Source organism: Sus scrofa, chromosome 4, assembly GCF_054392235.1.
Source record: "Sus scrofa isolate SSC_HxYL_T2T_F1_AM1 chromosome 4, Sscrofa_HxYL_maternal_Yorkshire_Landrace_v2.0, whole genome shotgun sequence".
NCBI classification, from domain to species: domain Eukaryota; kingdom Metazoa; phylum Chordata; class Mammalia; order Artiodactyla; family Suidae; genus Sus; species Sus scrofa.
The window spans coordinates 108,844,232-108,860,373 of record NC_139386.1 but is presented as its reverse complement, the minus strand read 5'-3'; the positions used below and the strand labels follow the sequence as shown (position 1 = coordinate 108,860,373).

At 41.1% G+C, this 16,142-nt stretch overlaps 1 protein-coding gene across 6 annotated transcripts in view; it reads left to right on the top strand.

The window, feature by feature from the left end:
• Positions 1-8,291: 8,291 nt before the first annotated feature.
• Positions 8,292-16,142, top strand: part of TTF2 (transcription termination factor 2) — a 44,041-nt gene continuing 36,190 nt past the window's right edge. For 5 of the 6 annotated variants that reach the window (XR_014844368.1, XR_014844367.1, XM_085023447.1 and 2 more), the window contains exons 1-3: positions 8,292-8,348; positions 8,428-8,530; positions 10,450-10,536. Coding sequence is in view for 2 of the 6 variants with exons in the window: in XM_085023447.1 (XP_084879573.1) it covers positions 8,321-8,348; positions 8,428-8,530; positions 10,450-10,536 (218 nt within the window). In the remaining 4 variants the exon portion in view is untranslated. Of the gene's footprint in view, positions 8,349-8,427; positions 8,531-10,449; positions 10,562-16,142 lie in introns of all 6 variants that reach the window. The other variant, XM_085023449.1, reaches the window with a different exon arrangement.

The following is a 16,142-nucleotide window of genomic DNA, read 5'->3' as shown; positions in this document are numbered from 1 at the left end:
AGGCTCAGATCATCATGGCAGAAGGCTCTGGAGCACTGGGCCGTGTATTCATCCTCAACTTGAGACCCTGGACTCTACCCCAGTGTCACTTGTTGCCTTCCAGAAGAAACACAGCTCGGGGTGACTGCCAGCAAACACGTACAGAGCCGCAAGAGGCCTTGAGATTCCAGCGTGTCTGCAGTTTCTAGAGAGGCAAGGGTTTTAGAAAACAGTGAGATGTGTCCTTGCTTTCTAGTAATGTCTGGAACTGGAGTTGAGGATAAGGTTAGAATTAAGCCACGTAACTAGAATACAGTTCAGGGAAAACAGATCTTGCTGTCAACCTGAAATTAGATACCAAAAAGGAAATGGGAGGAATTAAGAAAATGAAAGAAAGGATTACTTATAGGAAGGTCAGGATTAAATAGCTCGATTAAAAAGCAAGTTTAAGAGGTGCTGTGGTGAGGTGGGGAGATGAGGGTCCATCACTGCTTTATCTGACGTTTAATAGTATTTCATGCTATGTAGAAACATGGGGAAAAAGAAAAAAGCTACCAATAATCCTACCACCTTAAATAAGCATTAATTGTTTTGGTGGCATTTATTCCATTATTTTTCCTATGCGTCTCTGCTTTTAATGGTCTTTATTCATTTTTTTTCCCCTCAAGTCATGAAAGCAATACATGTGAGTTGTAGAAAATGAAAACCGGACCCATCGTCCAACCTAACCTCTCAGAGGTATATAAATGGAATATAGTCTTAAAAGTTAATAGTTTGTTAAAAGAAGTGAAAAGAAGGTGTGGTGTATATATACAAACGCTAGACCACTACTCAGCCATAAAAAGGATGAAATTTTGCCATTTGCACCAACAGGGGTGGATTTGGAGGGCATAATGCTAAGTAAAATAAGTCAGAGAAAAACACTGTATGGTCTCACTTATATGTAGACTCTTGAAAAAAGCCTTTCAAGACCTTTAAAAAAGAGGAAGATGATGGCTAATAAGCACATGAAAAGCAGTTCAACATCTATCATTATCAGGAAATGCATATTAAAACCAAGATGAGATACCCCTTCACAGATGCTAGAATGACTATAATAAAAAAGACAGTAAAATATAACAAACGAGTGAATATAACAAAAGAGAAGCAGACACAGGTATAGAAAACAAACTAGCAGTTAGTTACCAGTGGGGAGAGGAAAAGGGTGAGGGGAAATATAGGGTGGGATATTAAGAGGTACAAACTATTAGGTTTAAAATAAGCTATAAAAGAGTTACCATCGTGGCACAGTGGTTAACGAATCTGACTAGGAACCATGAGAATGCAGGTTCGATCCCTGGCCTTGCTCAGTGGGTTAAGGATCTGGCGTTGCCATGAGCTGTGGTATAGGTTGCAGACGCACCTCAGATCCTGTGTCGCTGTGGCTGTGGTGTAGGTCAGCAGCTACAGCTCCATTTCGACTCCTGGCCTGGGAACCTCCATATGCTGCAGGTGCGGCCCTAAAAATATTAAAAAAAAAAAAAAAAAAGAAAGAAAAAAAAAAAAAGAAAAAGGAAAAAGAAAGGAAAAAGCCTTTCAAGACCATTAAAAAAGAGGAAGATGATGGCTAGTAAGCACATGAAAAGAAGTGCAATATCTATCATCATCAGCAAATGCATATTAAAACCGAGATGAGATACCCCTTCACAGATGCCAGAATGACTATAATAAGTTGGGAAGGATGTGGAGCACCTGGAACTTTCACACCTTGCTCTTGGGCATACAAAATGGTACAGTCACTTTGGAAAACAGCCTGGTAATTCTTTAAGTTACACATAAACTTAGCCAAGAAGAATGAAAATGAATGTCCACATAAAGACTTGTTGATGTTTATAACAATGTTATTCCTAATAAACCCAAAGGGACAACAATCCAAATGTTTATCAACTGGCGATGAATATGATGGAATACTACTCAGCAATAAAAAGAGTGAAACACTGATGCATGTTATAGCTTGGATGAAACTCAAGAACATGCTAAACGAAAGAAGACTGAGGCAAGGGACTACATATCCCGTACTTTGCTTATAAGAAATGCCCAGAAAAGGTAAATTTATAAATACAGAAAACAGATCAGTGGTAGCCTTGGTGCGGGGGATGTTCATAAGCAATTGACCCCACACAGATTTGAGACAAGTTTCGGGAGTGATGAAAATGTGCTAAAACTAGACTGTGGTGAAGGTTACACAACTTTATAAATTTGCTAAAAATGTACTGAATTGTACACTTACCAAAAAATAAAAGTTGATGAAGGAGGGCCTGCTTTAAACCATTTGAAGTCATATATATATATACATATATACATACACATATACATATATACATATATACATATATATACATATATACATACATATATACATATATACATATATACATATATATACATATATACATATATACATATATATATACATATATACATATATATATATATTTTTTTTTGGTCAAGCCCATGGCATGTGAAAGTTCCTTGGCCAGGGATCGAACCTGCACCACTGCAGTAACCTGAGCCACAGCAGTGACAATGCTGGATCCTTAATTTCTAGGCCACTAGGGAACTCCTTGGGGATAGTATTTTAAGGCCAGTGAAATTTGGTACCTAATACAAAATACTAGTACAACAAAGGAATTTGTTCAGTCTCTTCACTTTTCCAGGTATAACCAAATTTGCCCTTATTATAGTTTCATCCTGACTGTGCCTTTATCAAAGGGCAAGTTTAGAATGATCATATATTTGAAAGGCACAAAATAAGATGTGATTGAAGTAGTACCACTACATATTGTTAAATGAAAAGAATGAAAAAGGCAGAAGAGGCCTTGTGGTTTGTTTTTATGTTAAAATGCTGCTACCTAGTGATCATTTATAAAATGGCAGGACTTGGTTTTTGTTTTTGTTTTTTATCTTGGATTTTTTGAGCACGTCTACAGGATATAAATATCAGAACACTTGGCAATGTGTAGGTTTAATATTTGAAGGAATCACTGAATAATTTATGCTTCAGAAAAATACTGTGGTGGCAAGATGGCTTTGGGTCTTGATCTGTGTGGTGTCAGCTTTGTGACTTTGGCGGGAGGGGGGCAGGGAGCGGGCAGAAGAGTCACCTTTTATTTCCAAAGACAGACTCCAAGGAAGTGGCTAATAGCATGGCCTTGGGGCAAGCCCCTTAACTACTCTAAAATTGGTATCCTATTCTTTAAAATGGGGCTAAAGGAACAGCCACCGCCTGGGTAGCTGTGAGAACTGCATGGAAGAATGCTTATAAAAGTACTTTTCTCAAAAGATACCTCAGAAGTTAAGTTACAATGATGTTTCCCTATGGTGATAACATGCCCCACGGGGGAAAAAATATACTTTACTATTTAAAATTAGTTACGCCTCCCAAACACAGGCCAAAGCAATGAACAAAAACCTAGAGGGATCTCATTCAGAAATATACTTAGATTATCAGCTAATTGGAAAAACATAGCTGGACAATTTTATATTTATTTATTTATTTATTTATTTATTTATTTATTTATTTATTTATTTTTGCTTTTTAGGGCTGCACCCACGGCATATAGAAGTTCCCAGGCTAGGGGTCATATCGGAGTTACCAGCCTACACCACAGCCACAGCAATGGGGGATCCGGGCCACATCTGCAACCTACACCACAGCTCACAGCAACGTTGGATCCCCAACCCACTGAGCGAGGCCAGGGATTGAACCTGCATCGTCATGGTTGGGTATTACCGCTGAGCCACAACAGGAACTCTGACAATTTAATTTTTAAAATAATGAGTAAACATTAAGGTTGCCTAGAACTTGGGATTTTTTTTTTAATTTTTATTTTATTATTTATTTATTTTTATTTTTATTTTTTTTGCCTTTTCTAGGGCCACTCCCGCGGCATGTGGAGCTTCCTAGGCTAGGGGTCGAATTGGAGCTGTAGCCACCAGCCTACACCAGAGCCACAGCAACGTGGGATCTGAGCCGCGTCTGTGACCTACAGCATGCCCTAAGGCAACGCTGGATTCTCAACCTGCTGAGTGAGGCCAGGGATCAAACCTACAACCTCATGGTTCCTAGTCAGATTCGTTAACCACTGTGCCACGACGGGAACTCCAGAACTTGGGATTTTACACTTAACTTGATATTTGGAATTGTTGATTATTTCAAAACACGTACAGTGACAGCGACGTCAACGGGTGACTGTTTTAGCTGATACTCTCACCACCTGTATCTCATAGATGTCTGTTCTGTTTCTTATGTGCCATCCAGTACAAGGCTGGCCTTATAAAATACAACTCTTTCATTACCCCAAGAATTAACATGGGAGTTCCCATGGTGGCTCAGCAGGTTAAGAACCCTACATGGTGTCCGTGAGAATGTGGGTTCGATTCCTGGCCTCACTCAGTGGGCTAACCATCCAGCATTGCTGGCAACTGCAGTATAGGCTGCAAATGCAGCCCAGATCCAGCATTGCTGTGGCTGTGACATAGGCTGGAAACTGCAGCTTCAATTCAACCCCTAGCCTGGGATCTTTCATATGCCGTAGGTGTGACCCAAAGAAAAACAAAACAAAGAATTAAAGTGAGTCTTTACACTTCAGATTTTATTCCACAGGTCAGAGAACCAGTCTGATTAATATCATGTAAAACTAAAGAGTTTCCTTGATTGAGCTTTTAATTTTCTTTTAATTTTCTTAAGATGTCAAAACATCCAGGTGATTAATCTTAGATTTTATTTTCCATGCAGATGTTTTGGCGTTGCTTATACATTGCAGCTTTGTGTTCAACAACTTTATTGAAGGATAACTTAGTAGAGAATTCACCTATTTAAAGGGTGCGGTTCCCTGAGACTAAGTGTATGCCTGTTGTGGCCATTACCACATCCAGTTTTAGAACAATTCCATCACATGCTCTACGTTTGACCAGCCCATGGAGAAAGAATTTATTGGCTCATTACCTGTGGATTTAGACTGTATAGCTCTAGGACCTAGCCTAGGCATTCATTTTGACTTATTCAAGTTTTAAAGAAAAACAAACTCAAACTCTCAACTTTACTCAGAGGTCCACAAGGCACATTCACCAAAGGGCTCGCCAAGAGTCTACAGATGAATTAAGGTCATAAGTCAATATAAAGAGTTTTCTGGTGACTTATCAGTTAAGGATTCCACATTGTTACTGCTTGTGGCTTGGGTTTGATCCCTGGCCCGGGAACTTCTGCCTGTTGTGGGCATAGCCCACCCCCTCAAAAAAAAGTTAAAATACACACACTCATGTATGTATTTTGTTTTGTTTGTTTGTTTGTTTGTTTGTTTTTCTTGGAGGGGGGCATGCCCGCTGCATGTAGAATTTCCTGGGCCAGGGATCGAACCTGCTGTCAAAGTTGCAATCTGTGCCACAACTGTGGCAACTCGGGATCCTTAACTTGCTGTGCCACATTCCTACTGTATGTATTTTGAAAAAAGGGTATATTGTATAATTCACTGTAATTTATGCTGATGTTATGGCCACCTTAAAAAAAAAAACCTATTCGTATTTTACTTTTTTTTTTTTTTTTTTTTTTTTTAATGGCTACACCTCTGGCATATGGAAGTTCTCAGGCTAGGGGTTGAATCGCAGGGTCAGCTGAGGCCTCTACCAGAGCCACAGCAGCACCAGATCTCAGCCACATCTGCTTGCTGCAACATGGGATCCATAACCCACCGAGTGGGGCCAGGGATCAAACCTGCATTGTTACAGACGCTATGTTGGGTTATTAAAGGGTTTCCAAGCCACAATGGGAACTCCGAGTATTTTCACTTTTATAAATATGATTAGATGGGATAAACTTTCCAAAGCTTAAATATTTTGTTCTAGCAAATCCCAAATTTATGGAAGAAATATTCCCCCTCTCTGTGATTTGGCTCTGCATACTTTCATGGAGTTGGACCTGACGTACTGGATTAAAATACTTGCAGAGGAACAGCTTCTTCCTTAACAGGATATTTAAGAGGCTCCTATTTTGTTTTTGTTTCAAACATTTATTATTCAAGAAATAATTATCATGCCCCTTGTCCTGGAATGACAGTATTCATGGTCTACTTCTCCTAATACAGCATATATTAAATACGTTCATAAAAATCTTTCAGTGCAAGGATTTTTGTTTGTTTGTGTTTGCTTTTTTAGGGCCGTACTTGTGGCATATGGAGGTTCCCAGGTTAGGGTTTGAATTAGAGCTACAACTGCCAGTCTATGCCACCACCAGAGCAACGCAGAATCTAAGCCTCGTCTGTGACCTACACCACAGCTCATGGCAACGATCCTTAACCCACTGATCAAGGCCCCAGATTGAACCCAGATCCTCATGGATCCTAGTCGGGTTTGTTAACCGCTGAGCCACGAAGGGAACTCCTTCCGTGCAAGGATTATAATCTGGAATAATGAAAATGCCTGTTTTTTGTTCCTTTCTTATCTCTGCATTTATAAGTGTTACAGTGGAGATAGTTATGTATAAACTAATTCCACTTTGCTTCCAGACATATCTTTATCTAGTCCTACGGAGTTTACTGCTGACCCCACTCATCTTGACATTTAAATACTATTTTAGGAGTTCCCCTCCTGGTGCAGCAGAAATGGATCTGACTAGGAAACATGAGATTGCAGGTTCGATCCCTGGCCTCACTCAGTGGGTTATGGATCCCACGTTGCGGTGAACTGTGGTGTAGGCCAGCAGCTGTAGTTCTGATTTGACCCCTAGCCTGGAAACCTCCATATGCCGTGGGCATAGCCCTAAAAAGGCAAAAAGACAAATAATACTATTTTACACTGTTATTTAAGTGTCAGTATGTACTAGTTCAGTCTCCAAATACTGAGAAAGCTCTTTGTGATTAGAATAGTTTTCTTAAACTTTGTGTATGAATAAATGAATTTTATATTTCTCAAGCACCTAGTGTCCACCCACACTGGACACACAAAAAACTATTTAATAAGTACTTGTTTAATTAAAAAATGACACCTCAGGTTTGTCTTCCCTCCTCTGGATCCCCTATGACATTTACATCTATCATATAGCCCAGATTTCCTAGAACTTGCAGAATTTCTGTCCTACTGTCTCTGTAAGTACAGCTGCACATGCTACACCATATGTCAGGACATATGTTCCAAAGAGTTGTAAGATGAAGCCATCTCTATTGCAATAAGTGTCTGATGTCTGTTTCTTTTTGCTGCCTAAGAGATCCGATTACAATTTCAAATAGCCCCCTTTCTTTCAACTTATCCTCGGTTTTTAATATTACAAAAGCCTACTGGTAGAAAAAGTCTGATAATAAAAAATGTACCAAATTAAATTCCCTTTCACCAAAGGTCATCTATTTCTCCCCTGTCGTTTCCACTGTGACACTTCCAACTCAGGTCTCCTATTGAGCGCCTAGAGAACATTCAGTACACACAGGAGGCAGCTGCGTGGTCCGCTGGCACCTGTCCGCAGACGGTCCACTCACTAATTCTCTGACCTGGGGTTAGTTACTCAAAGTTCTAGGAGTCTACGGGTCGGTAAAATGCCCATCTCACCAGGCTGTCGAGATCGAACCCAGATCTTCATGGATCCTAGTCGGGTTTATTAACCTCTGAGCCACGGTCAAGACGTGTATGGGTAAGCACTTTGGGTTGTGGGGTCCTGGAAAAGTCTTTAAGCTTGCTCTACCATAGTCCCGTCAGTTCACCATGTAGCTTTAAAGGATGCCCCCACCGACCCTCTCTCGCACCCCAGAGAGCCAGCAAGAAGGCAGAGCGCCCACCAACCAACCCAGCTCGCAGATGACTATGAAATTCCAGGCGCTCTTGGCCTTCGGGAGAAGGGAGTCTTCTTTGCAGAGCTCTTCTCTGCAGTTTCTAACGCCTGCTTCCTTTAGGGCCGCCTCTAGGTCTTAAATAAATGTAAGCTAGAGTCTCCCCGTTGACAGTCCTGTTCTTTTCTCTTTCAGGACCTGCAAAGCAAAGCTTCCCTAAGCCCGGAAGCTTCGCCAGCCTCCAAAACTCTTTCCAGCTTCGGCCACGCCCCATCAACCAAAGACCAAGTCCACCCTCCCCCTCGCCTCAGTTCGATTTCGGCGCGAGGCAAACCTGAGGACGGCTGTGATTGGTTGGAGAGAAACAAACTACCGTTTGATTGGCTGATAATAGCCATCAGCGGGTAACTAAGGCCGCGGGGATGAATTATGGGGGTTAAGACTCGGGGAGGTGGGTGACGATTGGTTCCTGAAGGAGGAGGGCGGAGTCAAAGGCGGAAGCACGCGTTGGGTTGGGGTAGCTTGGGGAAAGAGAAAGAAGGAGCAGGATGGAAGTGGTTAGGTGTCCGCAGCATGGTAGGAGGTCAGGGTCCCAGGGTCTTTCGGGATCTGTCATTGTAGCGTGGCCTAACTATTGTCGACCTTCTCTCCTCAGGCACCTTATGCTTTCTGAAGACCGGCGTCCGCGATGGCCCGAATAAAGGAAAGAGCTTCTACGTGTGCCCGGCGGACACATGCAACTTTCTGAGGGCCACTGAGTAGGTCTCGAGCTGGGCACAATTCCCTGCGACCGCGCGCCGTCTCCCCGGTGGGGTCGCGGACTCCCCTCTGGCCAGCGCCATTAGGACTGGGAGAGCTGGGACCCCTGGTCTGTGGAGCCATGGCCCTTTAATTAGTTGGTAATCTCAGGACAACTTGGCATGTTAGGGACACGCCCCGCTCTTGATTGCAGTGTGACCCAAGGCTGGTTACTTTGCCTCTCTGGGCAGCCAATTCCCTCATAACATGGAGGATCGACTACATCTGGATCCTTCTGGTCCTTTCCAGTTCTCGGTTTCTTTTTCGCCTGACAAGCCTTGATCACTCCCTTCTGATCAGACATTACCCCCTACTCCATTTAAAGTGAGGACATAGAGGCGTAGCAGAAAATAACTGGCTCCAGCTTTGCACTAATAGTAGTCGGATTGACTGGCTCTTTTAAAAATAGGATTCTCTACATTTAAGTGGTGAGATTGTTAATCTAAGGAAACAAGTTACTTTAGGGATTAAGGCTGAAAGAAACATCAGAAATCTGATTCGGCAGTCTGGTTTTTACAGAGCTGAAAGTGAAACCCAGAAATATTAAGCTTCTTTTTGGAAGTGAGAAAAGTTAATACTGTTCTCATAAAATGTTGTTAATGTTTTCACAGTACCAGATGTTGGAAGTCTCTATGCGAAATTTTAAACTGTTATATCTTAACCATTTTTTTTCCTACTTTCTACTGAACTTGGTAGAGAAAAGGTATTTTTCTACATATCATGTAAGGCACATAATGGATATCAATATTGGAAAATAATGTTTTTTTCAACACATACATTAGCTTCTCATGTTTCCCCCACATGATTTAGATGATTTGTATTTTTGTTATGCTTTGAAACTAAGTGGGAGATTTTTATCCTTTTTCAGATGTAGAAAATAAATTTTTAGTAAAATATTTTCTTTGCCTTCTGTAAGTTGTTTTTTCATTTGACAGAAATTACTAGGATCCAGTTTAATTAAATACAAAATGATTTTATTTAAATCAGTGTTAAATCTTAGAGAAGGGACCAAACAAAAAAAAAACCCTGATGCTATCAACACCATGTCATTATGTCAGGGTTTACTATTTATTTCTAGTTTCTATACATGGCTTCTTAGGTTCAGTACCTAGCTCAAGTTTCATGAGACACAAAAGCACATTCAGATTTATAAGAACTAAACATTAATGGAAGTGTAAGATTCTGTTTTAAATGAAAAGAAACATGCCTTTTTATAGAGTACTACTTATAAGAATGTACTCCTGTACAAACTAGTACAATGGTATTTGACTGACTCAAAGACGATTGCTTGATAAATTTGACTTACTTGGAATATGTCTGGTAACCAGAATATAAGCAAAAAGACAGAAAATGCCACAGGTCATGTGAGAGTATTTTAGACCATCTCCTAAAACTATTTACTCTCAAATGTTGTACATAAATTATCTTTCATAATAAGAAGTTGGAAGGGAGGAATTAAACTTAGACCAACAAGCATGAAGAAAATCAGTAGAGTGTTTTACCAGAGTGGGTGTGTGACAAAGCTGAGTGACAGCTAATGGATTATCAGAGGAAAGAGGATGGAAGAATCTGGGGAAAATCCACAGCCTGGAGGTATCCCAGTATAGTGGTTATGTAGCACAGTATTGCTTCACACTTTTGGATCATCAAGAGAAATATAGATATATTTACTGTTCTGCTTTATTTGGGGGAGTGAAAGATGAGAGCTTGGCTCTTTCCCCACAGGAATGCGCAATGTACATAAAAGTGTGAGATCTGCAAACCCAGTGGAGGTCAAACATGGGTCCTTAAGTTTAAAGCCCATATTTTGGGTTTAATTTTAGGATATTGGCCTCTATGCTTTGCCTCCTAAAATACAATTTCAATTTTTTCCCCCTAGCATTCCTGTTTCTCACTGTTTATTGCATGAAGGCATGGTGGTAGAGCTTCAGGGCCTGTTTCTACCACAGGGCAAGAAAGAATACAGGTAAGTGTTCGAAAAGAACATCTAAGTGTGTTTGGGGTTTTTTTGTTTTTTGTTTTCCTTGGCCTGGAGGAGTCAAGGAGTTTCAGGATTGACTCTTCTTTAAAACAAACAGTATTTCTCTATGTATAGAGTATCTTCCGGGCTGTCAGTCCCTAACTCCTGAGCTGCTGGTTGATCTGAGAAGCCTGACCTTTAGCTAATTTCTGGATGACCTGCTCCACCTCCCTCCCTCTCCAGCCCTTAAGTAGCCAATAACATCAGCCCACCAGCAGTCATTAAGTTGCACTAATTTAACTTTCTCATTCTGCTGGTAGAATGAAGTAATGTATAAAAATGTCTAATGTATGTTAACTCAATAAATGTTTTTTTCTCTTCCTTTTAATGAGAACTCAGAGAAAGGGCAGGGAGGTCTATATAGATGGCAGCCGATATTTGTCATGAGTAATGAAAAATAAGTAGGAATTCACTAGGGGCACAAAAGGGGACATATTTAACAGATCGATGTCCTGCATTAGTGTACAGAGGCATGAGATAATTGTAAGCATTTGGTTCGGGGGTGGTTGAGCATATATTAAAGTGAAGACTTCAGAAGATAACACTGACCAGGAAGGCAGGGCCTGGATGTAATGCTTATTATATGCTACTCTATGTGCTTTGTTGTTTGTATATTCTAGATCGATCCCACCCCCAATATAGGCATTCAAGGACTATCTTCACACTTTTCACATAACTGAAAACTGTCTATACCACTGAATTAACTGTGTTAGGCATGTAATAGGATGCACAGTTCAACTGGTTGAGTTTTTGGGGTTTTTTAATCGGATATAGTTGATTTACAATGTTGCGTTAGTTTTTGTACAGCAAAGTGATTCAGTTATACATATTATACATATGTATAAAAGAAGCCAGACACACATACATACCCTCGGAACTGGTTAGGAAAAGGATTTGAAAAAGAACATATGCATTTTGTATTCTTTTTCAAATTCTTTTCCCTACCAGTTGAGTTTTGAGAATAACCAAGATCCATCCTTATAACCAAGATCTCCATCAAAATATAGAATATTTATTTTCATTATCCCATTAGGTGCATTGTATCCCTTCTAGGTAATCTTCCCACCCATGTTAGCCAACCCCTGTTTTGATTTATACTGTATGTATGTATTCTTTTGTGTGTGGCTTCTTTTATGTAACAGTATCTGAGAGATTCATCCATGTGCTTGTGCGTATCAGTAATTCATTTTTTATTATTGCCCATTTGCTTTCTGTTGTTAGAAATACCACAGTTTGTTTCATGTGGGTCTTTTGCCATTTCTGTATATCTTTGATGATGTATCTGTTTAAAAATTGTGGATTCGCAAGCAGTTATAAGAAACAGTACAGAGAGATCCTCTGTAGACTATACCAAGTAGTAATGTTTTGCAGAATTTAGTATATCACAACTAGGATCTTGATATTGGTATTGATGTAATCCACTGAACTCTTTTGTAAAGATAGTTTTACTTGCACTAATTTGTGTGTGTGTGCATATACATTTAGTTCTATACAATGCTATCTATCACATGTAGTTTTGTGTATTCACTGCGGCAATCATGATATTGAACAGTTCCATGACTACAAGATCCCTCTTGTTGCTCTTTTATAACCACACCCACCTTCCTCCTGTTTGCCTCTGTTCACCCCTGACAATGGCAAATCTGATCTCCATCTCTAAAATTGTGTCATTTCAAAATGTTACTTATGGAGTTCCCATCATGGCTCAGCAGTAATGAACCCAACTAGGGTCCAGGAGGATTCAGATTCAATATCTGGCCTCGCTTCGTGAGTTAAAGGATCTGGAGGTGCCACGAGCTGTGGTGTAGGTCATAGACCCAGCTCAGATCTGATGTTGCTATGACTGTGGCATAGGCCAGCAGCCGTAGCTCCAGTTTGACCCCCTAGCCTGGGAACCTCCATATGCCGCACCTGTGGCCCTAAAAAAAAAAGTTACCTGCACGGAGTAATACAGTGTAACTTTGGGGGATTTTTTGCCTATTTTTGAAGTTGCATTGTCATTTGTTATTAATTGGAAGCGTTCCTTATGTATTCTCTGTACAAGTCCTTTGGCAGAGACGTGTATTGTGAATGTCTTCTCCCAGTCTGTGGTTTTCTTTTTCTTAACTGTCTTTTGAAGAGCAGAGGCTTTTCATTTTTATGAAGTCCAATTTATCATTTTTTATTGGTTTATGCTTTTTGTCTTCTCTGAGAAATCTTTGCCTACCTCAGGATCATAAATTTCTCCAATGATTTCTTCTAGAAGTTTTATATATATATTTTTTTCATTGGTTTTTTTTTTGCTTAGTCTGTGCTCTACCTCAAATGATTTTAGGTTACCTTATGAGATAGGAGTTCATTTATTTTTCTGGATAGTATTGAATGAATGTTTGTTTCAGCACCCTTTTTTTGTGTTTATATCAGAAAATTTCAATTTTGTTATATATCAACTTCAATCCTTCCAGTCTTTGAAAATACTCATTTCTATAAGTTGAAGGGGAAAGAAAGGACCTGTCTAATATAAATTAAAGTATTAGTTAACATCAGAATACCAAACACATACACTAAACCCTACAGCATATGTTAACCTGTACTCAGAATTCTTTGCCATTCAGGTTGGCTAGATGTTTGCTTATATTTAGGTCTATTGAAAATTTAGGAATTCCCGTTGTGGCGCAGCGGAAACGAATCTGATTGGGAACCATGACGTTGTGGGTTGGATCCCTGGCCTTGCTCAGTGGGTTAAGGATCCAGTGTTGCCGTGAGCTGTGGTGCAGGTCGCAGACATGGCTCAGATCAGGCATTGCTGTGGCTGTGGTGTAGAACAGTGGCTGTAGCTCCGATTTGACCCCTAGCCTAGGAACCTCCATAGGCTGCCTGTGCGGCCCTAAAAAGCAAAAAAAGAAAATTTAGCAGGCCCGTTGCTATGGCCAATGTACAGATCCAACTTGAGCTTGTTCACGTCTCTGCCAGCACCCTTTTCTGAAGACTTGCCTTTCCCCATGGAAACGCTTGGCACCTTTGTGAAAAATCAGCCGACCGCCATGTGTGGATCTATCCTGGACTTGCTCATCTCTTCCATTGGTCTCTTTGCCTGTCCAGACACAATCAAATAAGATCGTGTTTGTCTCCCAACTTTCCTTTTCACGATGGGCTGTTCTAGGTCCTTGGCAGTTCCATGTAACGTGTAGAATTGACTTTTAAAATTTTCTCAGAAAACCCTTTCGGGATTCTACTGAACCTATATAGATCAAGGTGGGGAGAGCTGACATCAGTATTGATCTTCAGTCTACGAGCATGGTGTATTTATTTATGATTTTTCAAATTTCTTGCCGCATTGTCGAATCATTCTCATCATAGAGTACCATACCCTTTTAGTTAAATTTACTCCTCAGTGTTTCTGTTTTTTGAGACTCTGATAAATGGAATTTTTAAAAACTTCACTTTCCCATTGTTTTCTGCCAGTACAAGGGGGCCAGTAGGCCTTTGTGCATGAAGTTAGGAAGGTCTGACACGTAAAACCGTTTGCAAACTACTGGGAGCCCTGTATCGTATAGAAATATCTTTCTGTGTGGTAGGAAGCCACTGAAGAGTATTTGGTCCAATTTGCAGTTGAAGAAGAACCATGGAAGTTAGATTAGAAAGGGAAGCTGGAGTTCCTGTTGTGGTGCAGTGGTTAATGAACCCAACTAGTATCCATGAGGTTGCAGGTTCAGTCCCTGCCCTTGCTCAGTGGGTTAAGGATCCGCCGTTGCCGTGAGCTGTGGTGTAGGTTGCAGACGCGGCTTGGATCCCGTGTTGCTGTGGCTCTGGCGTAGGCCAGTGGCTACAGCTCTGATTCGACCCCTAGCCTGGGAACCTCTATATGCCGGGGGAGCGGCCCAAAGAAATAGCAAAAAGACAAAAAAAAAAAAAAAAGAAAGTGAAGCTGGTGGAGGCAAGGAGCTCGCTGAAATAATAGCTACTCTTGAATGTCTACTACATGGCATATTCATCACCTCTTATGTTCACAGAATCTGCTCCAATAGGTTTCACTATCCCTGTTTTACACACAGATGAGAAAACATTTGATAAGATTAGAACAGGAATGTGGTCCCATGGTTATGATGTGGCATTGCTGAGCTTTGAACCTCGGTCAAACTGATTCCAGGTACACCCACTTTCTCTAAGTGAAAGATGGGTTTGGGTTGAGGCCATGGCCGTGGAGTTGGGTGCACTTAGACTGGAGGACGCTTCCTGAAAGAGCACAGCTACGGCATGTTTCCTGGTGGGGCACGTTAGCATGTTCTTTCCTCCGTTTATCAACCGGGGTGGTGGTCGTGGTAGCCCCGACTTCCCTGGGTTGTGAGGGTTCAGTGGCGTCACATGTGCAATGAGTTTAGTTCAGTGTTTGGCACACGGTCAGTGCTCAAGAAATGCCTGCCTCCTTGGGGTTGATGGATGGTGAGTTTACCATTAAGCGAGACCAGGAAGGAAAGGTAACGTCATAGAGAGCTGGGTTGTGTGGCTAACACATACAACTTTGAACTCACTGTGTCCTGTGTATGTGTGAAACCAGCCGGAAAAGTGGGTGTGCAGCTCAGAGGGAAGATCTAGGCTGAAGAGACACTTTTGAGAATTTGTCTTTAATATTTTTCACCCTAGGTAGATAAGGCTGGGGGTGGGGGGGTGACCTTAATTTTGAAATAGAGAAAGGATGCCAAATGTATTTCTTTTAGCTCAAATCTAGAACAGTTATTGGGAGGTACTTACTAGAGCTTTAATAAGGTTGTTTTAGGACAAATGAAATATAGTTCTACCATACACACCAAATTAAAAACAAACAAACAAAAACCCCAGCAAGTACCCTGATAGGTGGTACAGGCTGGAAGTTTAAACAGAAATAGGCCGTGTTTCTATGGGTGATGACTTCCTTAGCAGCCAGGAAGGCATCTAGCCAGAACCCCTGTGCTCTGGAGAGGGACAGAATGTCAGGGAGCACAGCCTTTCTTTCCCCCAAACCAGCTTTTCTCTTTGAGAACTTAAAGTGCTTTGCATCCTTGAATTAATACCATTATGTTTAACACTCAACCTTGCTGGGAGACAGGTGCAGCAGAGTGATGGAGGGACGGTATAAACCCAAGTAAGACTGAGATGCCCATGTTTCTTCCCTTGGACTGAAGCTGCTTTTGTGTGTAGTTCTCTAACTGCAACACCAGATGGTACCACTCCCCAGCATTTGACTGACCCTTCCGCCATGACCCTCTGTTTGAGGACCATAAAGGAAACTCTGATAGTCGCTCAGTAGCACCAGGAGGAAGAACGCTTGTCCGGATGTGAGTGGTGAGGCACACCTGGATATACGGATGCGGGACGTGGTCATCCAGCTCCTGAGTTCGTGTTCTCTCTTCTCTCCTCTCTCTTAGCTTTTATTCTCAAGGATACGGAGGTCAAAGAAACACGTTTTTGTTCTTTAAATAACTGGTTGTAGTGGGATGTTCAAAATCCCTTACTTTTAAGAACACTTGACTCTTTGCACGTCCAGGAAACCCCTTGTGTGGTTGGTTACTGGGTAAAATTGGCGTGGCCGTCAT